The 22,776-nt window shown below is 49.6% G+C and overlaps 1 protein-coding gene across 8 annotated transcripts in view; it reads right to left on the bottom strand.

Moving 5' to 3' along the window:
- MLPH (melanophilin) overlaps nucleotides 1-22,524 on the bottom strand; it is a 28,950-nt gene extending 6,426 nt beyond the window's left edge. Inside the window, exons 1-11 of one of the 8 annotated variants that reach the window (XM_061460722.1) lie at nucleotides 22,005-22,524; nucleotides 17,790-18,011; nucleotides 17,437-17,573; nucleotides 15,589-15,627; nucleotides 14,505-14,599; nucleotides 13,195-13,323; nucleotides 11,445-11,637; nucleotides 10,078-10,238; nucleotides 5,876-5,944; nucleotides 3,974-4,165; nucleotides 513-707 (exon numbers count right to left, since the gene is read on the bottom strand). In XM_061460722.1, the coding sequence (XP_061316706.1) occupies nucleotides 513-707; nucleotides 3,974-4,165; nucleotides 5,876-5,944; nucleotides 10,078-10,238; nucleotides 11,445-11,637; nucleotides 13,195-13,323; nucleotides 14,505-14,599; nucleotides 15,589-15,627; nucleotides 17,437-17,573; nucleotides 17,790-18,011; nucleotides 22,005-22,114 (1,542 nt within the window). In that variant the 5' untranslated portion in view covers nucleotides 22,115-22,524. Of the gene's footprint in view, nucleotides 1-512; nucleotides 708-3,973; nucleotides 4,166-5,860; nucleotides 5,945-10,077; nucleotides 10,239-11,444; nucleotides 11,638-13,194; nucleotides 13,324-14,504; nucleotides 14,600-15,588; nucleotides 15,628-17,436; nucleotides 17,574-17,789; nucleotides 18,012-22,004 lie in introns of all 8 variants that reach the window. The other 7 variants (XM_061460716.1, XM_061460741.1, XM_061460731.1 and 4 more) reach the window with 7 other exon arrangements.
- Nucleotides 22,525-22,776: the final 252 nt, after the last annotated feature.

Consider the following 22,776-nt stretch of genomic DNA (forward strand, 5'->3'; position numbering starts at 1 on the left):
CAGTGCCACACAAACCCAGCAGGAGATTGGGCTCTATATGTGAGCTTATCACCTGCATGACCCCTTCAGCTCTGGACACGTCAGCATTAGCAAACAGGTAGGGCATGCTATCCCTGTTCATGCAAGCCTTGTTAAAATGCAGTGCTGGGCAGGAGCCAAAGTGAAGCAGGACAAAAGATTCTGCTGCAGCTGGAGTACAGGGCTGCAGAATCCTGCAAAGCAGCACTACAGCAAACTGAGGACTGCACTCATCCTCCCTCCCTGGCACTCAGCCGGGGAAACCAGGAGCCGAGGCACAAGGGAAGCAACAAGACAGAGCATCTGCACTTGCTATTGTGCCACCCCCCTTGTAAGAGAGCCCTGGCCACCATCAGGCAAGAGTGGACTCAAACCCCTGTGTCGTGCCCATCCTTTTAGCACTGGCCTACCCACTAGTAGACAACTTTGGGGGTTTTCCTCCGTATTCCCCCCTCCCTGCTTGCAGAAACCTCTCATGAACTCCAGAACCTTACATTTTCTTCAAGCTCACGGTATGCTTCGGCCACCTCCTTCCCATCACCCAGGCTGGGAGGATGCCCTGCGGGGAGGACACAGCCACCGTTGCACTGCCTCTCTCCATGCAACAACTCACACACCGCTTGCTCCGTGGCGTTTATGGTTCTCAGCACTTTGACCGTGATTTCGCTCAAAGCCTGAGCTGATGACCTCTGTGAACGCCAGGTACAGCCAGAGCGGAGGGGGGGACAGGGAGAGAAATAAGGACATTAATTTAACGTGGTGTGCAAAACTGAGCAAGTCGGGCATCAGACCTTCAGGAGCTGTAGAAAGATGGAGAAGTAATAATTAAAGGGCTTACGCTGCTCCTGAAGGGCTTCCCACTGGAAATGGATGCCTGGCTAAAGCAGAGGCTTGTTCTCAGCCCGTGCTTGCTGGGGGATGGCTGTGACAGAAGAAGTCATCTCAAAAGTCTTGGAAAAGAGGTTATCGGGGGATATGTCACTCACCACTGCTGTCTGACAGCAGCAGCACTCGGCCACCTGAAGGCCACTCAATTACTCAGCAGATAAGATCTAATTGCAGCATATTGCTTTCCACTTCAGCACAGGTGCAAATAACTCCAATAACTCCTGGAGTTTGTGGCAAAGGTAAAAAAGAACAACTATATTGTATTGCCACACTGCCAGAACTTGGGACTAATGCCCCCTCTGCCCACCCCAAGGAGCACTGATGGCAGTAATGCCCTTAAGTGCTGCCTTTTGCTTGCTAAGGCATTAAGAAAATGTAAAAACAGACTGAAGAAACTCATGATCTCTCTCTCAACTGATAATTCCCTAGAAACCAAGGAGATGGGGTGATACACGCCCTGGCAATGAATAGTGGTGTTTACAACCAAATGTATTTCCAGGCAGGCTGTCCCGCAGAGAACCAGCTTGCTCAGCACAGCTGGTATTTTTATCACTTTATGGTCCTTCGTGGCACAGCTGAGTTTTCCACATTTTCCATTAGGACCATGTGCTTTCATTGCCGTGTTCCCCACTTCGATGACTTCCTCCTGACTGGGGAGGAGACTCACATAAACCCAGACTCAGAATCATATAAAATCCAAGCCTGGATCTATTATAAGGAAAGTTGCTGTTAAAATCACATCCATGCTGACACAGCCTTTAAGCAAGGCTGGTTCATCTACATCACTGCTGGCATTTCTAAAGTATTTTCAGTGTTACAATGAAGCAAAAACCTGAATTTTGTTTAATTTCTCAGATTTGGTTCCACTTGAGTTGTTGCAACCCAGCTGGGGTCCTCTTTGCTTAGGAGCTGTCATATATAGCTCCTGTGTTACCTACCTGCCTAGAGTCCATAACCATGCCTGTATCTTCCATGTTTCATAGATGAGCTTTGGTCAAAGAAAGCAGCAAATCTGGAGAATCCAGGCTTCATTTTACAAGAATCAAGAAGCTCACACAGATACCCCACTAACATCTCCCTATTCCTCATTGCAGGTCAGGGTGAAACTCCATCTGCTGCAGATCAGCAGCTCACTCAAGAATTAACTTCTCTTGGCTTACCACTTAAGAATTAAGTTATCTTGGTTACCACTTATCTCCTGTGCTGCATCTAATTGGAAATGGCTACTAAGAAGATGCGCATTGTTCAACACATGAGGAGTAGCTAACTCTGGCTGCAGCAATCACCTAAAAGCAGCTGTCAGGAAAAAGGGGGCATTCAAGGAGGTTTCTCAGTAAGGATTCAGTGCACTGGTGATCCAGTGGCAGAAAGAAAACAGCAAATGGTACCAAAACCACGAGGTAAGCCATCCTGGGAACAGCTGCTTGCTCTGATCCTGAGATTTTACAGAGAGCTGTGCAAAGACTCAGAGAACAGTTTGGGTTGGAAAGGACCATTAGATCATGCAGTTCCAATCCCCTGCCACAGAAGGGGTATCTTCCACTGGGCTAGGTTGCTCCAAGCCCCATCCAGCCTGGCCTTGAACACTGCCAGGGATGGAGCATTCACAGCTTCTCTGGGCACCCTGTGGCAGCGCCTCACCACCCTCACAGGGAAGAGCTTCTGCCTGATCTCCAGCCTGAACTTCCCCTGTTTCAGTTTGAACCCATCACCCCTTGTCCTCTCACTACAGTCCCTGATGAAGAGTCCCTCTCCAGCATCCTTGTAGCCCCCTTCAGACACTGGAAGCTGCTCTGAGGTCTCCGGCATACCTGACACAGACTCACTAAATGCACAAAGTGTGTACACGCAGCCGCACGTCCAAGCAGCCAGGTTTTGCCAAGTGAGGCTGAGGAACAAAAGCCTATTAAAGAGAGGCCTTGTGGCACCATGGAGGTCTCTGCAACCTCAGATGAAAGGAGCTTTGCAGGAGGAGAGGGGTAGCACTCCGGTGACGGATGTGGAAGAGCAAACACACAAATCCTCCACCCACGGCCAAGGCAGAAGGGAGGGATGAACAAATAAGCCATTAGAGACCTAACAAGAAACACTGACCTCTCCTTTCTGTGCTAATGGACTATCTCAGGAGGCTCTACACAGCTGGAGAGACGCAAATCTCCCTTTCTGAGTCACCTGGGCTGGATGGGTTGCTCATCCCCAGGGCTGTCACCCATCCGCACCACACACACTGGGTGAGGCGAGGGTGAAGCTGACCAGCCCCTCTGTCTGCTCATGCTCTCAGGCCATGGAAGCAATTCCCCATGTGAAACTACACACAAATGAATGCCTGTCCAGCCATGCTGCAGGAATATGCAGGGGAAAGCAGACCTCCAAAACGCAGACAGCACGCAGGGGGATAAATCAGAGCTACGCTGGGCCATGGGAGTGATGGATCCTCTGGCGTAATGTGAATGGGACTGGATGAAAGCAGTGATCCCTCCTCTTCTCCCTGGCCATGTCCCCAAAGATCACCCACCGTACAGGGGACAGGAGCCAGCACACTGCTAAAGTACAGGAGATGCTGATCTAGCAGGGAGGAAGCAGGACCAGGGATATGGGGCCTCAGGAGCAGTGAGGCCTGGCAGAGACATTTCATGTTGTAGCAGGTGCCTGACAAAGGCTACCAGTACTAAATGACCAAGCTCTTCTCCCACCCCAGGACTCTCTTCTCCACAATGATATCCAGATCGTGAGACAGCTCTTCTAAACAGATGTGGAGGTTGTGTACCTCTCCAAGGTAGGCAGCAGCCTGCAAGACCTCTAAGAGACTTTACTTTTGACTCTTGGATGAGACTAGGAGGGACTAGAGAACAGTGAAAGGTCCAGACCCAACACCCTAGCACTGCTCTATCCCTTGACACTTCGTTAAAGCAGACAGCTAAGCCATACACACCACAGCCCTGGGAGGCATTGAGGTGAGATGTGGGACAGAAGAGTTGCATTATCATGGTGTAAACCATAAACCACTAAAAGCAGAAGGAACCACAGATGGAGCCTAGAATGGTGTGGGTGGGAGGACACAGATTACCTTTCGAGCATCTCTGGTCATGTCATCACAGGAGGGACTCATCTCTGGTTTCTTTGCTCTCTTCTTTTCTTCACGATCCTCTTCTTCAGTAGAGACTTCCTTGTCACTGATATTACTGGCTAACTCCTCCAGCTTCCTCTTCAACTCCTCCTCCTCTGCATCAGGATCAAGCTGGGAGTCTGGGGCTGGAGACTGAGGGAGCAGAAGAAGGGAGGTGGATAAGGGTCTCCTGTGTTGGACAATGGAGCATGCCCAGGTCCAGAGGCACTCCCCATGGCTGGTCAGGAGAGGAACGCAAGGAGTGCAGCCATTGATGGACTTTACAAATGGAGCTGTGTCCCAGCTCCATGCTGAGGAGCACAAATCCTTGATCTGAAGGAAATTCCCCACCCCCTCCCCAACTTACTTGTTTTTCCCTGTGTAAAATGGCATTTGCCAGCTCCCCCCACCCCCTCAAAAAACAAGATGTACCCAGGAGATCTGGGGCCCAAAATCTCCAAGTTTTCATCAGGAATCATGATGTGGCTGGTGGCTGCAAGGGTAGAGGTCACAGCAACCCAAAGACATGGTCCACCAGGGTGAGGGATGAAGCCATGTGAACTGCTGCTCCCCGATGTAGCTTTGAGAGCCTTTAAGTAATCTTATTTGTCATGAGAACACATGCAGAAAACTTTCCTGTAGGACAGATGGCACAGTTCCACCCAGCCCTGTTATTAGATGCAATTCCTGGTACCAGGAGAAGAATCCTATTAAACCTCCAGACGCTGTAAGGGATCTCTAGAAGTTACTGAACTTGCTGTCCCTTGCATTAAGGCAGGAATACAATTATCCATGTCATCCTGATGGGTTTTTGTCTAAGCTGCTCTTACCCATCTTGAACAATTGCATCTGCAGCAGGCAATCTTTCTCCCAGGCAACCTACTCTCAGGCTCTGCTATCCTTTCTGTTAGAAAGCTTTGCTTTATAGTTAACCTCAACCTCTCCTGCAGCAGTTTAGACCCATTGTCTCTACTCTGATATGCCCTAGACATGGGAATAAAGCACAGGCACATGCAAAGGTGCACATCTCCTACTCTTTCAGTCAGATTTACTGACAGAAACACTGAATGACTGCAAACATGGCCATGCCCATCACAGTCTTTAGTATAAAGAAGAAATTGATCTGTTTCATCTGTCTCTAGGGGACTTCTCTGTAATTATCATTGTCTATTCTATTGAGCCATCACCTGCCAGAGCAGCTCATGGTGATGGCTTCACACAAAGGAAGAGTACATAGTTTAAAATTAGAAACCCCAGATCAATGTTAAATGACCTAAGGATTCACAGATTCTACACTGCTGCCCAGCTGTAACTTAATTTAGCTGTTTTCTTCCAAACTTGATGGCATGGTAAGACAAGGGCAACTCAGAAGAGATTCAGAAATCCTTCTTGACTCAGATCTCATTGACAATTACCAGGTGACTTCCTCATACGTCCTAATTGAGTCTCCCATGATTTCAAATGAGCTGTCACAGCTCTGCGGATGTACCAACACCCACTTGACAATACTCCTGCAATCAGCATTACATAGAGTACCAGCCTGAAACCCAATCTTCCTTGTGCAGAATGGGCAAGGAAGGCAATAGCTTGCACAGGGGCCTAAAGGTTAAGCTTGCTTCTGATTCTGTCCTGCCATGCAATGTTTTCTAAGGCACTCCATCACCTGGAACTATAGAAGGGCCTCCAAAGCCAACCCAGGATTAAACTCAACCAACCTGGGTCATTTTGTCTACCTTCTTTCTCCCTGCAATGCTGGCTGTTTCAGAGAAGCCTCTTCAATGATAAGGGGAAGGGCCCAGCACACCCCAAGGTCTCTCCCTGCAGAGTGCCCTGGCTTTGCCCGGTTACCTCCTCAGAGCTCACCAGGATCTTTTCCTCCAAGCGGTTCAGCACACGTTCGATTGCAGACATGCGTTTGTTGAGCTCATGGATCTAGAGGAAAGGAGAGATAGAGCAGAGGAGTAGAGAACAGCCCAGCCACCACTGCCAGCAGTGAGGAAACAGTGCAACCAGCAGACGCAAGCAAGCAGCAAGACACAGCCACCGTGGGCTGAGCTAAAAGGCATTAACAGTTACTGTCTTTAAAACCAGTCCCTGCTACACTGATGAGCCCCAGGAGGTGCACAGCCTCCCCTCACATCTGGAAAGCTCAAAGTGATGCTAAGTACCCAGCACATCTCAGTCCCACCAAAGCATTGATAGCTTTGATTCAGTGAACATAAAACCACATCACTGGCCCACTGTGTCCCTTGTCCAGGCAAAAGCATCAGGCTGTAACAAAGCCATCTATTCTGCCATCTTCACACGCTCTCCCAAATTCAAGTCAACACAACCTTCACTCCCCACTAACACTTTCTTCAGGCAGCTACTACCTCATCACCCCCTGGCCAATACAGCACTGGGAAGGAAGAGGGAATAGGTAAAAAATTCCCATAGAAATTCCAGATAGAAATAATAACCCTGCAAGCTTTCCCAGCACACTGCAATTCTCCAACTTTTCCATGCATGGGTTTACAGAGATGCTTGTCTCTCTCTCCTCCCTTGCTCTTCCCATGAAGAAAGGGGCATGGAGAGAAAAGCAGGGAAGAGAACAGACAAAACCCTGAAAACCAAAAAGCACAAGAGCCAAGACAAACTGTTGTGGTTAAACCACTGAAAACATCAAAGAAAGCTTTTTCCTCCCTTTTAGAAGTGGAAGTTTTGATTTCTTTGGGGAAAAAACAATAAATATCTTTCTTCTTTGATCCAAACAAATAAATTACAAATGATGAGGAATACTGCCCATCTTTTAACATGAACTCCCACATCACTGCTGTCCTGAGTGCCTGCCTCCCACTGAAGCAAATGCAGTAAGTAAATGCAGTAACAAAGAGATGCGAGGGCTTGGCTTTGTTTTTGTAACATTTCCATCCTCTCACCCAGTTTTTGTGCTTGTGTTCGATTAACTAGATCCTCACAACAGCTTGGAGAGATCACATCTGCTTTAGGGAAGATGAACATAAACCCCTGACACTCTGGAGAGCAGAATGCTGTAATTACCATCCCTAACTGAATGCATCTTTAAGCAGCATTAAACCCACATGCAGGAAGCAACCCGATCTGTCTCTAAGTGGTTTCTCAGTACTGTTTAAGGCCTGACTCTTGCTTTGCTCCCAGCGGCAATGAGCGATGAGCTGAACACAGGCACTACTCTGTCTCCATAATGCAGAGGCTGGGAGAGGTCAGAGCCTAATACATGTTCTGCTGTTGATGGGCTACAAGGGTAGGAGCTTGCTTTTGTTCTCCCTCCTAAGTAAGGCTGGTTTTAATGCATGGTGGTCATCCTGTTAGTGTGCATCCCCACTGGGCTGGGCTGCCCTGCACTGTGTGACAAAGGCTTGCAAATGCTGCTCTGTAGTCAAACAGTTGAAGTGAAGAAACTTAATCCAGGCCCCATAAGGAAGCCATCAGGGCAAACTATCACTTGCTGCTGAGGAGGGAAGACAGGCTACTCCAGCAGAGGTGCTGCCTCCAGTCTCTCAAATACCCAAGACCTTGAGCAGAAGCTTAGTGTAAAGAAAAGGAGCCAGACAGCACCAAAGCTTTGGGAATCCACAACCACTGAGCTCCCTTGAGGTACAGCAGAGGGATTTTCAGGGAGGAACTTGGTAAATTGTCTTTATTCCTTGTGCCTTGACCCTGTTCTTACCTGGCTGCTAAAGACCTAAAAGCAGAGACCTACCTACACAGTTGCCAATTCAGGGCTTCTCTTCATGTCCTGTCAGATTTAAGAGCTTTGTTAAATAGTGGTGGGTTTTTTTTTGATGTTGTTCTGGCACCTTGAGCTCACAGGGCCAGGGAGCAGTCTCTGCCTTTGTTACTGGAGAAGCTGTGCTCCTTGTTTGGGACTGGACAATGTATCTGCTCCAGGATGAAAGCAAAAGCAATTTTCAGACCAAACAGATTTTGACAAACTTGCACCTAATGCAGTTTTAAGAGAGGGTTTTCATCTGTGGGGTCAAAGTGATGCAGGACAAAGAGCTGAGCTCCTCACCTCTTGGAACCTTCAGATGCCAATAAGGTGTCTACCAGGAAAACATTGCTTTTGAAGCGCAGCTATGGGATTCAATAAAGGGTTAACAGGAGTTAACAAACATGCTTCTGGACCCTATACCCTACAAGCCAACATCTTGAATTGCCACAGGGCACAGCCTCTGAGAAGTGCAGCACCAGGGTGACCAGTCGTACTCAGCCACCCTTAACTGTCCCCTGGGATGTCCCATCAGGGGCTGGCATACCCCTGGGAAATGCCTGTAAGCAATTCAAAAGCCATCACTTCACTGCTCAGACGAATGCAGTTGCTCCTTGCTGTCCCCAATCCATCCTGGTCTGCCTTTGCCCTCCTGCCAGCCTCAGCCCCTCCACCTCCTCCAGTGTCAGCACCAGGGGACGGATCCCAGCCTCTTCTGAACCTCTTCCAGCTCTGCTGATACCACAGAGCTGTCCAGCACTGAAACCTGAATGTTTTTGCCTTCTTGCTTCTTAGGGCTTGTACCTGGCTTCCCCTTGGCCAACAGTGACAGCAACGCACGTATGCATCATGCTGAAGTTAATGGCCCAGCACAGAGGCAGGTCTCTTCCTGCTGGGCAAGGAGAAGGCTCAGAGGATGGTTGCTAGCTGTAAACACATCAGCAGCACAAAGGGCAGGAAGGATGAAAGGCTATTTAAGCTAATGAACAATGTTGGCATAAGAGAAAATGGGCTTAAATTGGGAGTGAGAAGACGTCTTGTAACCATTAGAGTTATGAGGCTCCACAGCAGCCTTAGTGCTGGTGTGATGGAGCAAACCACCGGATCACACCGGACCACCCTGAGGAGGAGCTTGCCCAGCTGACAGAGGAAGTTACCTGAAGCATTGGCAGGAATTTGACCCCATTTCCCCACTGCAAAGCATGGTGCGAATTTTGTGCCTAATGTACCATGGTGTCATTAAGGATACCCAGTCCAGGGCTCTCCCATTTACTGCTGACTAAAAAAGGAATGACGCTTGCTGATTAAAAGATGTGCTGAGAGAAGTAAAAGACAAAGGAAAGGTTTCCCTGCACAGGCAGATGAAATGTTGCTGAGTGACAGCTGTGGTTACAGATCTCCCCGCTCAATACACAATGAGGGGTCCAGGATGTGCAAAATCACTGCTATGAGCAGAGACCGGCGATGGCTCTCTGTGTGCATCTGCATTCAAACACCACCCTGCATTTTGCTGCTCAACGTCTGAGGAATGCTTTACCATCTCTCACCACCCATTACCATTCACAAAGGTGGCATCAGGAACTGCAAGTCCTTGTCTGACAACTAAAACACAAACTTACAGCCTTTTTGCCACCTTTCTCTAGACTGCTCCCCCTATTATCATCATTCAGAAGACTAATGTGACAGGTTGTCCTGACCCAGTCCTATCAGGGCAGGAACACTACTCCTTGCAAAGGAAGATCAGGATCTTGATGCTTATCAAATATCCTTCTCCAAACCTCTGCTGATCATAAAGCACCAGTCATTCAATTAAAGAAAGCCTTTTTTGGGGACACAGGAAACTAAAGGTAACTTGCAGAGTAATAAGGACAAGCTGAAAAATTAACAGGAATGAAGGAAGGCTCCAGGCATCATGGGCAGAATGAAGCACAAAACAGTGCCTGATTTTCTCTTTGCCATGACCGCCTAAGTGGAAGGGCTGGAAGGAGAACATGGGAGGGGAAGCACAGAGCTCCAGGGTACTTCTGAAGAGGAGAGATCTTGTGTCTACAGAGACCTGGGACCCACTCTGCTCCCTCTTGGACCTTCACATGTGATGCTTGGGTACCAAACCATCCCTGCGCAGAAGGGGCAGGGGCTGTGTGGATACTGAGGGCACTCCAGCTTTTCTGCTCATGCTGCATATCCATGCTGGATGGGAGCTTACCATGGGTGCACCCCAGTTTGCCATCACTGCTTCTTTTCTCCTCTGAACCATCCTGCACCTTCTAGATAACAAGCACTGTTCATGGCAAAGGAAACTTGGCCACAGGCTGGTTCAATGGGTGTTTGGTACCTGGCTCCCAGAGTGGCTGGCATTCTCCTGGGAAGATGCTCTGTTACGTCGCTTCATGTGATGAGGGGGGTAGGCTGGGAACTGGGCTTCCTTCATGTCCTCATCAGAGGTGTCCATATCTGCAGAGTACCGGGACCGGAGCTGCTCGCTCCAGGGGCTGCCTTTGGAGAGAGAAGAGGAGGCTTCAGCACAAAGTTCCAACAAACTCATACCCTTGAGTTCCTTCCTGGAAACTGGCCCCAGCTGTAAACAAGCAAATAACAAGGCACTTCTCCAGATCACACCTTCTATGCTTCAGCAGGAAATGCTTCTGTGGGAGACACCAAGGTCAAGGATGGCTATGCTAGACCAGGCTGTAGTTCCACTCGCTGCAGCCACACAGCACTGCTAAGTTAGCAGTAGGCACAAGGGGGATTGTCCTTGGTCTCTCATGCCCCAGACAATCATGTCCATCAGTAAAAACTGCTACTGCCCTCCCAGTTTTGTTGGAGCCCAGGTTTGGACACTGTCCTTGATACACTGAGTACTGGAAGATGTTTAGATCAGGCTAGAGGTACCAGTCTAGGATGGAGCTTTTAAAAGAGTGGAAAGTCTTATTCTTAAAGGAGAATTTCAAATGAGACAAAACCAATGACATAAAATGGAATGAACAAGCCAATGGGCCCTGCTGCTGCTGTGTCGCTCCAGTGGGGCTTGGAGTGGACACTTACAAAGCACGCAGTAAGGTTTGCTCAGCATTTCCTACTCCCTTGAAAATAAAACAGAGTCACTGGAGACCCAGAAGGATATATCCTGCAGCTGCACATGCACAAGCCAATATCCAGCCTTTCTGGGTCTGCTGTCACAGCAGGGAAAGGCAAATTTGTTATCTGCTAGGGTATTTCATTCAGCCTGACAGTACACCCTGCCCAGCTACACAGATGCTACTTAGCAATTCCCAGTGCTTGCCACCAGTTGCTTTCCGGTCTCACTACAGCTCAAGTCCCCTTAAGACTACATTTTCTGCACCTACACCATCCTTTGGCAAGAAGCTGAACTCATCAACTGCTGCCTGCAGGAGGAAACATCTCATTGTTTCTAATAGTGTCCATTTGATTATATCTAATTTCTACCCCGGACAAGAGCAGTGGCTGTGAGAAGGACACCTTAAGCAAGGCCCCTCTGACTTCGTGAAATGAGCTTGTTGGGAGCAAGACATGTGTTCCCATTACAAATTGCTTCAGCCACAACATATTTGGTCACAAGGTTTTTCGTGGCTTGGAGGTTTTGGGTATTTTAACAACATCAAGGACATTTTCATTTTGTTCCACCTCTTGCAGCCAATTGTCCTCAAAGGACCCAGGAGAAGGCTGTCCAGGGACACCTACCAGGTCTGGCATTTCTTTCCAGGCTCCTTCTCCGGGAGTTGACGGTGAGCCGAACCTCTGTGCTGAAGTGTTGCTCTGGAGGGATCCTGCCTAGTCCCTGCTCCTGCAAGATGTGGTGGAAGACCAGATCCGCATCTGTGATTCTGGACTCCTGGGAAACATCTTCAGCTGGGTTGGGGAAATCTGGGAAAGACTGAGATGAGGATTGCTGATGAGCAGCTGCCTGGGAGGACTGCTTCCCTCTCCTGACCTTCGATAACCGCTCCTCCCTTTGTCCTTCAACACCTGCATGGATTGAGCTTTTATAATGGCCTTGCTAATAACCCAGTTTGAAGACTGATTCCCTTTGCTGATGAGCCCTGAGCAATTCTCCTCATCACTGCCAGGGGGCACTGTGAAGCTTTACAAGCACTAGATACATCCGGGCTGCAAAAGCTCTGGTCGTTCGAAGCTCAAGGTCCATATTCAATCACCCCTGCCCCTCAAATACTCAGCAACTGATAAATGTGATCCAGATGATCTTAGCAGAGCCCAGCCCTCCTTAGACTCACATTGATTTTGCTACATAAAGACAGGATTACATAAAGAAAGAGTGAATCTAATTGTATGCCCCAAATTCTTATCATATTGTATGGAGCTGTGCGGATTGCTTTTCTTTTTAAAGCCTATGTTATGCATCTCAGCACATCCCAGTAGAGTGTAAAGCATTACAGCATCATGAGAAGGAAGAAGGAGCTCTATAACATTTTAAAAGTGAAATTTCAACAGGAAAGGGAAACAGAAGCAGCCCCAAAAGCTTGATCTGAAGCACCTCAGGCTGGAAGACCTTTTGCCACATGCAGGGCAGCCCTGTCTGTGTTCCTCTCAGAGCTGGAAGGTAGGGATGCTGACCCCCAGCCCTTGGTGGGATCCTGGGGTGCAGCTTACTGCTGTTGCTCATGCTGGAGCTGTCTGTGTATCCTGCTCCTGGTGAGGAGCTCCTGAGACACACATGAAGTCTCCTACAGAGAAATAATCACTATTCACAAAGCTTTTGCTCTCCCCTCTGACTGAGTCCCCCACCCTGCAGGTGCCATCACTGCAGTCACACTGGCTCTGTGGGATTTATCTCCTCAGTCTCACAAAAGTTGTGTGCCGCAGGAAACTGCTGGCCAAATACATCCCCAGTGCCACCACATGGCAAAACCAGCCCCGAACTGGATAGGATGACGGCAGAAGAGTCTGGTTTCATTTTATCCCTTGAGTGAAATTATAGACTGATTTGGGCTGAAATGGATCTTAAAGATCATGCGGTTCCAACACCCCTGCCACGGGCAGGGAGACTGTTTAGTAGACCACGTTGCTCCAAGCCCCATCCAACCTGGCCAAACTTCCTCACCTTTAATGCAAGCATGAAACAAACTCCCCAACATCTCTACGACCCAGAATACTGAACCTCCAAAAGCTCGCTGGAAACCGGGGTGTCACAGCCTTGGGATAACACAAGGAAAAGCATTGTCTGCAGGGAGCAAAGAAATCTGCAGTGAAAAGGCCAGAAAACCTTCTATCTCATCTTACCCTCATCCTTGGCTCAGTCAGATGTTCTACTCCTGACTCAGCCTGAGGCAAATGACTTCAAAATGGACAAAGAGAGAGCTATGGGGAGCAGGGACTGGCACCACTGCCTCTCAACACCAGCTGAAGAAGGGGATAGCAGAGGTAGCAAGAAGAAAGAAGAGATTAAAGGAAACCCCCAGCACTCTCCCAGTACCTGGAAAGCATCCGGGCTGCTGGCTGCTGGAGAGAGCTGTGCAGACTGGCGACGAGACTGAGCAGAATACTCCGAGTCCACTTCAAAATCAAAGGGATGCACAGACAGCAGGCGCTTTGTCTTGCACATCTTAGTGTGGGAAGTGCAAGAAAGGAGAATTCAGCATAAACCACAGCTGATCTTGAAAGGAAGTGTGAGGGAGGGCTCTTGTCCCCTCAATGTGCCCCAGTCTGCAGAGCATCAAGTAAGGCTCCTGCTTCCTGCAGAGGCACTTTGGGTCTGACACTGTCCTGCTTGCAGGGAGGCAGGTTTATAGGGCAGCCTGTGTTGGAGTCAAGGAAAAGTGGATTCCTGACTTCTTGTCTCTGGCTCAGGACTGCTGCCATAAGCAGACAGTAAGAAGCTCTCTCCTGGTTTATAAAGGTACTGAGGAAAAGCTGAGTGAGGATACAGCTCAGGGAGAAATCTGGGAGATGCTTTTGATATCTGAAGCATCTCCCCATCTTCAAAGAAAGGATGCTGCTGGCAGATCTTCCCAGATATCTGGGAGGTCATCAGCTGCCTTGGGGCAGGAACAGCTTGGACAAGCTTCTAAGTCTTCAGAAGCAGATCAGAATGAAGCATCATAGAATCACAGAATGGTTTGAGTTTGAAGGGACCCTAAAGCTCATCCAGTTCCAAATCCCTGCTGTGGGCAAGGACACCTTCCACTAGAGCAGCTTGCTCCAAGGCCTGTCCAACCTGGCCTTGAACACTAGTATGTGAAATGCAGCACATACCTGTATCCATAGACTTAGATGACATGTATGTAACAGCACGTTTGTAGCTGTAACCAGCAACTCAAACATACTGACAGATTTCACACATGCTACAGGGACACATACTGTTCCCATCAGGCTCCTTAGTCTGTGCACATAGTCCCAGAAAAACCCAGGAGATAATTCAGTATACTCATGGACCCAGCTGTGCTTTGCTACTCTACCATGTACTTCTTCTTCTAGTAAAAACCACCCCAGGTGGGTTCTCATTATATGGGTAGGGGCTGGGACTGTGATATTCATTAGGGACATTCTTCATGCCAGGAGTGGATCTTTTTTACAGAGCAGAAGTGTTTGTGGCTTTACTGACTTGGTTGTTTCTACACAAACTGGGAGAGGGGCTTACCTCGGAGAAGGAAAACAGAGAGAGAGGCCCAGATCTGAATGTGACATAGAAACCCACTATCACCACCACCACCATGACCCAAGGCAGGCTAGCAGCAGCTGGGGGCACAGGGTGAGGAGGAAGGAGCCACAGAATGAAACACTTACTCTGCTGTAGCAATCTGCTTCAGCTCCACGAAGGACATTGTCTTCACCATTACTGCCGTCCCCAACATCACCACTGGTGAGGAGCTGGCACTCACCTGAAGGGGAGACAATGGCATGCTGTGTAAGGGCATCTCCTGCACCCCATTCCTGGGGAGGTAAGTGCCTTCTGTGGTGATCACACCATGCTGCTTATATGGAATGAAAAAGTCCAGATTAGAATCCCAGCCTGGTTTGGGTTGAAGGGACCTTAAAGCTCATCCGGTTCCAACCCCTGCCATGGGCAGGGACACCTTCCACTAGAGCAGGTTGCTCCAAGCCCCTGTGTCCAACCTGGCCTTGAACCCTGCCAGGGATGGGGCAGCCACAGCTTCTCTGGGCACTCATTGCTTTCCCTTCCAGATGTACGCTCTCAAAGGTGTGGAAGTGACCACTGCAGGAAGAATAAGGGCACCCGCATCGCAGAGAGCACTCCAAGGTCCACCTGAGTGACTCTGGTGTTTGAAGGCAGCACAGTTCAGCCTAACACAGCTCTGCTGGTAGTCCTGATTCCTATCAGCCAGCTCTGCTGTCAGTGACTCATTCCTTTCTGGTCCCCATCTTTGTACCCAGCTCACTGCCAAGACCAGCACTACATTGGGAACAACACAAATGCCAGACCAAGTCCAAAGTCAAGGTAGGCAAAATGTTTTTTCTTTTATCAAATGGCAAGGTGCGGTGAATTTCTCCTGCAAGGGCTCCTAGGGAATGCAACCTGAGGTCTTGAGTTTTGTGGGTCCCTTAATAATACGGCCAGCTTCAAGTGTATGACATGGGTGCAATTGAGATGGTACTTGAAAGCTTCAAGTTTGGCATGTAGCTAAAAGCCCTGTTGCATCCAAGTCCTACCCTTTGACACCCCAGGTGTACAGCAGTGCAAGAGACAGATATTACAATCCACCTCCACTGCAGTGGAGAGATGTCTTCCCTGGTCCAGCCACACCAAACCATATCGGAGAGCTCATAGCCAGAGGGTGTGAAGAGGAAAAGACATTGGAAAGCTCTCTTGAACTGCGAGTCACATGCTGCAATTCTCTTTCATACTCACTGTTAATGTCTGGCAGGCTGTAAACTCTGTCCTGAAGACCTAAATGGAAAGAAAAATTGTGGGAAAAATAAATAAGCGTATTTTCTCCAGGTACCTCTAAAGAACAAGCCTCAGAGCTATGGTTAACTGAGTTCTCATTCTTCAGCCATCACAAGGCACAGTCATCAGAAAGTCATCAAAAAGAGAGGATAAAAGAAGCACTCTAAGAAAGGACATGACTCAAAGATCTTATTGCCATCGCTTCCATGGACCTGATGCAGCACGTCTGGAAGTGCAGCAGCAGATGGCCACGTAAAATGCAGTGGTTTCACATCATTCTGCTCCACCTCCTGCAGTCAGAGATAGACCCCAAGAGGAGGCTCTTGCTTGCTTGCTTAAGGGTAAAGTCAATACACTGGTGCTAATGAAGTAATAACAATAAAATAATTCATCTTTAAAAAGACATCAGACTCTCAACATAAAGAAACCTAAAGCACTGTCATCCTCAGAATTGGCTTGGCTTTCTTTCAGATTGTCCTTTCTCTGTGGTCTGATGTGTTTTCAGACTGAATGTTGCATGATTTGTCTCTCAGTGCATTAATTGTATATTTAATGTCACTGCCCTTCATGCTGTGGTTATTTCTGCCATGAGTGGTCTGGATAAGGTCTGGGTTGGACCAGCTGAAACAGCTCATGTCTATGGCATTTGTCCAAACTTTTCTGTGGCTCCACAGAAAAGGGGTAAAAATCCACATTGGCTTTCAAAAGCAACACACAAAGTACATGCAAATGGCAGCCAGCAGCTACTCAGTGAATAACACTGTATTGACAACAGCTTTCAGCATATGTTCAGGCACTATTGGACCAATATCAGAAACACTGAAGTTCCTGAGAGCTCTGAAGGAAATAATTTTGGTGAGAGGAAGCTCAATAATGTTGATACTGTTTGTTCAGTGCCAGACCATCACCAGATCAGCTGTAAAAGTCATTAGATCAAGGGAAACAGTAAGTGCTGCCTTATTCAGCCAGCTGGATGTACTGGCCCTGCAGGTTAAACTTGGGTTAATCTCACAAGCTCTCCCCAGTGACAAAAAGAGCTAAAAAAAAGAAAAACAAGAGCTGCAACTCTTATACACAAACTGCAGGACGGGAGACTTGTTAAAACAAAGCACCAGATATTCTGAAATCTGTGGTGAAAATGCAAATCTTAGAGTTAAAAATCATAGAATCATAGAAGCAAGGAATGGTTTTGGTTGGAAGGGGCCTTAAAGCTCATCCAGTTCCAACCCCCTGCACAGGCAGGGAGACCTTCCACTAGAGCAGGTTGCTCCAAGCCTTGAACACTGCCAGGGATGGGGCAGCCACAGCTTCTCTGGGCACCCTGTGCCAGCGCCTCAGCACCCTCACAGGGAAGAGCTTCTGCCTAAGAGCTCCTGCCTAAGAGCTCATCTCAATCTCCCCTCTGGCAGGTTAAAGCCATTCCCTTTGTCCTGTCCCTGCAGGCCCTTGTCCAAAGCCCCTCTCCAGGTTTCCTGCAGCCCCTTTAGGCACTGGAGCTGCTCTGAGCTCTCCCCTTAAGGAGCCTTCTCTTCTCCAGGCTGAACCAGCCCAGCTCTCTCAGCCTGTTTTCATAGTAGAGGTGCTGCAGCCCTCTCAGCATCCTCCTATAACATAACACATGCTGTGCTGCTTGCAGTATGAGCAAAGAGCTCAGAACCTCTGCTTCCTCCCCAGGATGTTTTGAATGGTCTGGAAGTCAAAGGCACTCAGAGCAGCATCAGTGCTCATTTTCCTCGGTGCATCCCAACACGGTGCTGCGCAAACTCCCCATGTGCAGCAGGCCAGGAGGATCCCCAGTGCCCTCCTCACCTAGAAACGCAGAGTTGTTGCCATGTCCCGGCTGCAGCCTGCCGTAGAGGGACTGCAGCACTTTGGCACTTCCAAACCTCTTGAAACGAGATCTCACATGTTCATAGTACCACTCCAGGGAGCCGATCTTCACGATCCTGCCGAAAGAGACAGTGCCCATACAAGGTGAGCAAGTCTGGCCACACTCGTGGTGACCAGACCCTCACCCAGAAACCATCTCCTAACAAAATCAGTTTGTTTTCTAGTCAGCAGAATTGGTTTCTAAGCAGCATAAAGGGATGCTGAGTTTGGGTGACCCATCCTGAGCCTCAGCCCCAAGGCTTGCCCTGCCCTTCACCCTCTGTTGCAGGTACCTGGAGAGGCGGCAGGGATCACAGACCCAGCCTTGCTCCTTCTTGTTGTAGCGGCTGCAGTTCTTGCAGGTGTAGAAGTGGCAGTCCTGGCACTGCCGCTTGCTGTTGAGCAGGAACTTGAAGGGCTGGAGGCAGTGGACACAGTGGGTTTCGTTGAGGTGGGACTGATTTGTCAGGAACTCTCTCTTGCTACTCTCCTGGTTGATCTTGCATTTTAGCTCCCTGCAAAAACACATCCCAAAACACAGGAACTTGGTTTTGTGACCGTTTCACTGTGAGCTCCCACATGGCAAACACCATCACACCCCTATCATTGTAGCAATGATTTTCCAGAGAGCATCCTGAGTCCCACAGCTGGTGGAAACCACTGCAGGGCAAATCCAATAACTGACATATCACCAATTACATAAGCTGAACAAAGACATGGGCTCCAGAGTCTAGGCAGGCCAAAATACATTAGGACCTGCTGCTGTTGAGATTGAATTTGGTTGAGCCAAAACCTGTCCCATTTTCTTCACAGGTTATTGGTCAATTGATCAATCCCAGGAATCTCAGGAGAGTGGCTCCTCTCAAATTGTCTGGCTGATACCAACCCAGCACAATCTTTCAGCTGGGAATGAAAACCTTTCTGAATTCTGGGAGGAGGGAGGAAAAACAGTCTGAGATTTAAAATGACTAAAAGGGGTTCTAATCTAGTATTTCGGTGCTAGATTCAGCCAACGCTTTAAATAAAGGCAGAAGTGATGTGCAACGAGGTTCTGGCTGCTCAGAGAACAATAGCAGGAGATGTTCATGACAGTCCTGTGAAAGACTGGCCAACACAAGTGCTTACCAAAAGCACCTTCTCCTGGCAGTTCATCACTGCAGGCTTCCTTTGCTGTTCAGACCTGGCTGCTGTTCAGAATGCTAAACAGCATTCCTTTGCTGTTCAGAACAGGGGCTGCAGGTCCCCATTCAAGAAGCTGCCTGTGTGAGGCTGAGCCCCCGGTGACGGCCGAGGCCAGCTAAAATGCGTGCCAAGCTGGTGAGAGCCCATTGCACTTCCCAAAGGTTTTCTGTTTGTTCCCTGCCCTACGCACTGCTTCAGGTATGTTTGCTTTTGGGGCCATGCCCAAGAAGCAATGTTTGAGCTGTAGGGAAGGTCCCTAGAAGGTTGTTTTCTGCCCAGGCAGGGTTTTGAAGCTGAATTTTCCAAGGTAGAAGTCAGCCTGGGCCAAAACCCTCAATCAGTCATGACTGGAGGCTGCTTCAGGAGCACAGTCTGGACCACAGGCTTCTGGTGGTGCTGCCAGTGCCCCCCAGGCAGCAGGGGCTGACGCCAGGCTGACCACAGCAGGAGCTGTGTGGTGTGGCAGCATGGTGCAGGAGCATCCATGGGAGCAGTGATGTGACTGGTGGTGAGATTGATGTGAAAGCAAATCAAGCTAATCTCTGTTTAACCACATCAGTTTGCATATGAGAGATCAGCTCTTGGGGTTTGTCGGGGGGGGGCGGGATACAACGCAGAACTTTTCTCATCAGCTCCCTGCCAGCACCTTGCATTAACTGAGGATCTGGAATGTGTAAAAATCAGTATAAAGCCTGAACTGTGCACCTAGCGTTGCATTTAAATATTCACAGTGTTCTGAACAGCTTAGTGCAAATGCTCAGCAGTAATTTACCTGTGGGTACTAAAAACAATCCCCCACATAGAAAACCCTTGGGTTGGGCTCAGAGCTCCTTTTCCACTCCCATGCTAAGGCTGTTTCCAGCAGAATCTGATCTTTCGGGACTGCTTTTTCTGGTTCCCAGAGACCGGTCGGATCCCTTCGCCTCCCCTCCCTCGCCCACGAGACCTGCCAAAGGAAGGACAAGTCTCAACCAAACCAGTTTAAAACCCACGGGGACTGCACACCTCTTGTCTCTTCTTGCTGGCAGGAACACAAGCCAGCCCTTTCCCTGCTCTGCTCCTGGAAGAATGAATAGGCTACTGTGGGATGCCAAACTGCAGCGGGGTCCATCCAGCTGAGCTCTGGAAAGACACAGAGAGCTGTCCCCCAGAAATGGGGCTGCTGGCAGGGATGTGTATGGAAGGAACCAGGGAGAGCCCCCACAAAGTGGCCATTATTTCATTTCTTGGGCAAAGCATTCCTCTTGCATGGCCATGTGGTTTCTGGCCAGCTGAAACCTTTGTCCATTGTTGGGGAGTATCTTTAGCCAAAAAGAAAACACAGAGAAGCAACAGAAAGGAATGAAAAAAACCAAGCTGGGGGAAGGGGGGGGGGGGGGGGGAACAGGGGAAAGGGAAGAAATCTTTAAGGTTTGCATGTTGAGACGAGCCCAGTGAATAGAAAAGCCAATGAATAGAAAAGTCCGTGGGGGTGGTCAGAGCACAGGGAGCAGGGTGAACGGCTGCAGGGTCTCCCACAATGTCACATCATGTCCCAGCTTGTTACAGGTAGAAAATGCTCTCACAGCTTCATGTCCAGCCTGCAGGAGTGTGGCAGGTCCCTAGACTGGTGGTCTACTCTATGCCAGGGCATTATAGAAGCATCTGATGTCTGGCTTTAGCTTGCAGAGAGGCAACGAAGCCTGGGACCGGGTAGCGTGCTCTACCCCGGAGACTCAGGCAGTGCCAGGCGCTGCTGGGTTAACGCCAGCCTTCTGTGAGACACCAACACTGAAATGTAAAAGCTGTAACTGCTGGGACAGAGGGAACATTGCTCAGAAGCTGGGTACATGTGCCCCCTGCCTCACAGCTCCCGTTCCACGACACTCCATCTGGGAGCCCCCGGGGCATCAGAGGGGACCCAGAGAAGCCAGTCTGGCGCCAAGGTCAGCTAAGTACCGAATTCACCTTCCCACTCCTTTGCTGCAGGGCACAGCAATGTCTGTCCCCACCTCCTTCCTCCAGGCACAGCTCAGATCCTTCGCAAGGGAGTCATTCACCCTTCCCAGGGTGATGATGTGTTTCAACAGCCATGTCTGATCTGCCGTCCTGCTACCAGCAAAGGAAGGCAGCAGATGACGATACCGAGTTATCTCTGCCTCCTACACAGGGCGCGTTTTCTTAGGCAAGAAAAATATGTAATCAGGAGGCTCAAAAACATGAGTGAGAGCTTCCTGTGGCTGCTGGTGTAAATGGAGCGGCTCACACACAGCATGGTGTGAGCACACACCAGCGAGCTCTGGGGGGAGGATTCAACGGTACAGATGTAGATATCGAAATGCAGAATAACTGTCACCCCTCACCTCTCCTTTTGGCTCTGACAGAGCAAGCAATGAGCTCCTGGCCATCAGCACCAGCCGTGGCTCACAAAACCCAGAGCTAGGAGGGTAGGAGAGCCCAGTGGGAGTGCAGCACTGCCCAAACCTGGCCTGGGAGCAAAGGAATACCCTTCAGATAATACCCCTTGGGATAATAATGAGAACTTGGCCAGACCCTGAACGAGGACACTGCAGCTTCTTGAAATACAGTTAAGAAATTACTAAGTCCAGCGCCTGATGTAATTAATGAACAAGACCTAAACCCCACGATTTCTCATGCTAAAAAAATTAATCCGACCAAACATTTTTAGACAGCAGTTTTGTCAAATGACCTGTTTATAAGAGCTTAGACGATACATCCATTCGCTGCTCTAGAGACTTTTCAGTCCTTTCCCAATGTGTGCCCCCCTAAAACCTCCCAAGTATGGCACACCGCCCTGTGGAGCCTATTTAAGGAAATTATGGTTTACTTCTCCTCTCAGTTATTTTTCCAGAATCCTTCAGGAGTCTTTAGACTCCCAGGACCCACTGATCACTGAGTAACTCTTGTGTCTTAAACACACAACTATCATCACATGAAACAAAAGCAAGGTTTCAAATCCCATCCTTTGCTCCAACATAAGGTCTCCCCGTGAGAGCCATGCCAGCATCAAGCCCCACAAAGGCATTTCCTGAGTGAGGCCCGCATATGTGTCCCGATAAGCTCCCGTAATGACATTGATCCGCATCGCCGCTGATGGCACAGCGCCAGGTTGCACCTTTGCAGCCCGAACTTGTCACCTTGACGCTGGTAACGTCATCTATTCACCACTACGTTTGATTTTCACAGCTTGGTCCTGGCTGTTCCTCCTCTCACACAGCCTCGATGCATCGCCTGATTCCTACAGCCTACCTGCAGGAGTGCGTACAGGGACCCACAGGTCCAGCTTGCTCGCACCCAACCTCGCGGACCAGAGAGCAGATACTCACTCCAGCCGTTCCTCCTCTTTTTTCCGCAGATCAAAGTCTCGCTGAACCACTTCCCAAACGTGCTTGGCTTCTTCATCCGTTAGCTTGGAGAGGTCCAGCTTCCGCCCCATCGTCCCGGCGACGGTTGAAGCCGGTCCCGTTACTCACTACCCCGAGTGCTCACTCTCCCGCGCCGTCGGATTATGTGAAGAGAGAAAAAGAGCTCTGCCCCACCTCTGTGTCCGCCCATGTAAATGGGCAGAGATGCAGGCAGGCCACCCGGTCCCTGGCAGCACCGCAGCCGGTCTGCTGGGTGAGCCAGGCTTGGAGCACGGCTGGCACGGTGCCTATCGCTGCGGGTGACTCCCGGACCCGGGCGGGCAGCCCTGCCTGTCCCCGCGGTCCTGCCCACTGCTGCAGGCAGCTCCAGACCTGGTCCGCCTCGCTCGGCTGGGGTGGAAGGAGATGTTTGCTCTCAGCGAAGCCGTCTGCTTTTATGCAGGGTGTGCGAATCAAGTGAAACTTCCAACGCCTCCGGGGAAGGCAGGCCACGGGGTTTGGGAGGGGGGTGAGCATCCCTGGGAGGAGCTGTGCCTGCACCAACAGGGGCACCGAACGGTTCCATCAACCGGCTCCCTAACAGGGGGCCTGGCCCACCGCGACCCTCTGCTCCCCTGCTTACTCCCCAGCTCTTTCTTCTGTGTCTGATCTCATTAAACCAAGTTCTGTCCCCATCAGCAAAAGCCTCCTGCTCCCCCCATCCCCACCAGTACAACCACAACAGAGACTGGCC

The sequence above is a fragment of the Pezoporus flaviventris genome, unplaced genomic scaffold (genome assembly GCF_033815535.1).
Source record: "Pezoporus flaviventris isolate CSIRO_AGI_PZ_B2104156 unplaced genomic scaffold, CSIRO_AGI_Pfla_v1 ptg000001l, whole genome shotgun sequence".
Classification (NCBI taxonomy): domain Eukaryota; kingdom Metazoa; phylum Chordata; class Aves; order Psittaciformes; family Psittacidae; genus Pezoporus; species Pezoporus flaviventris.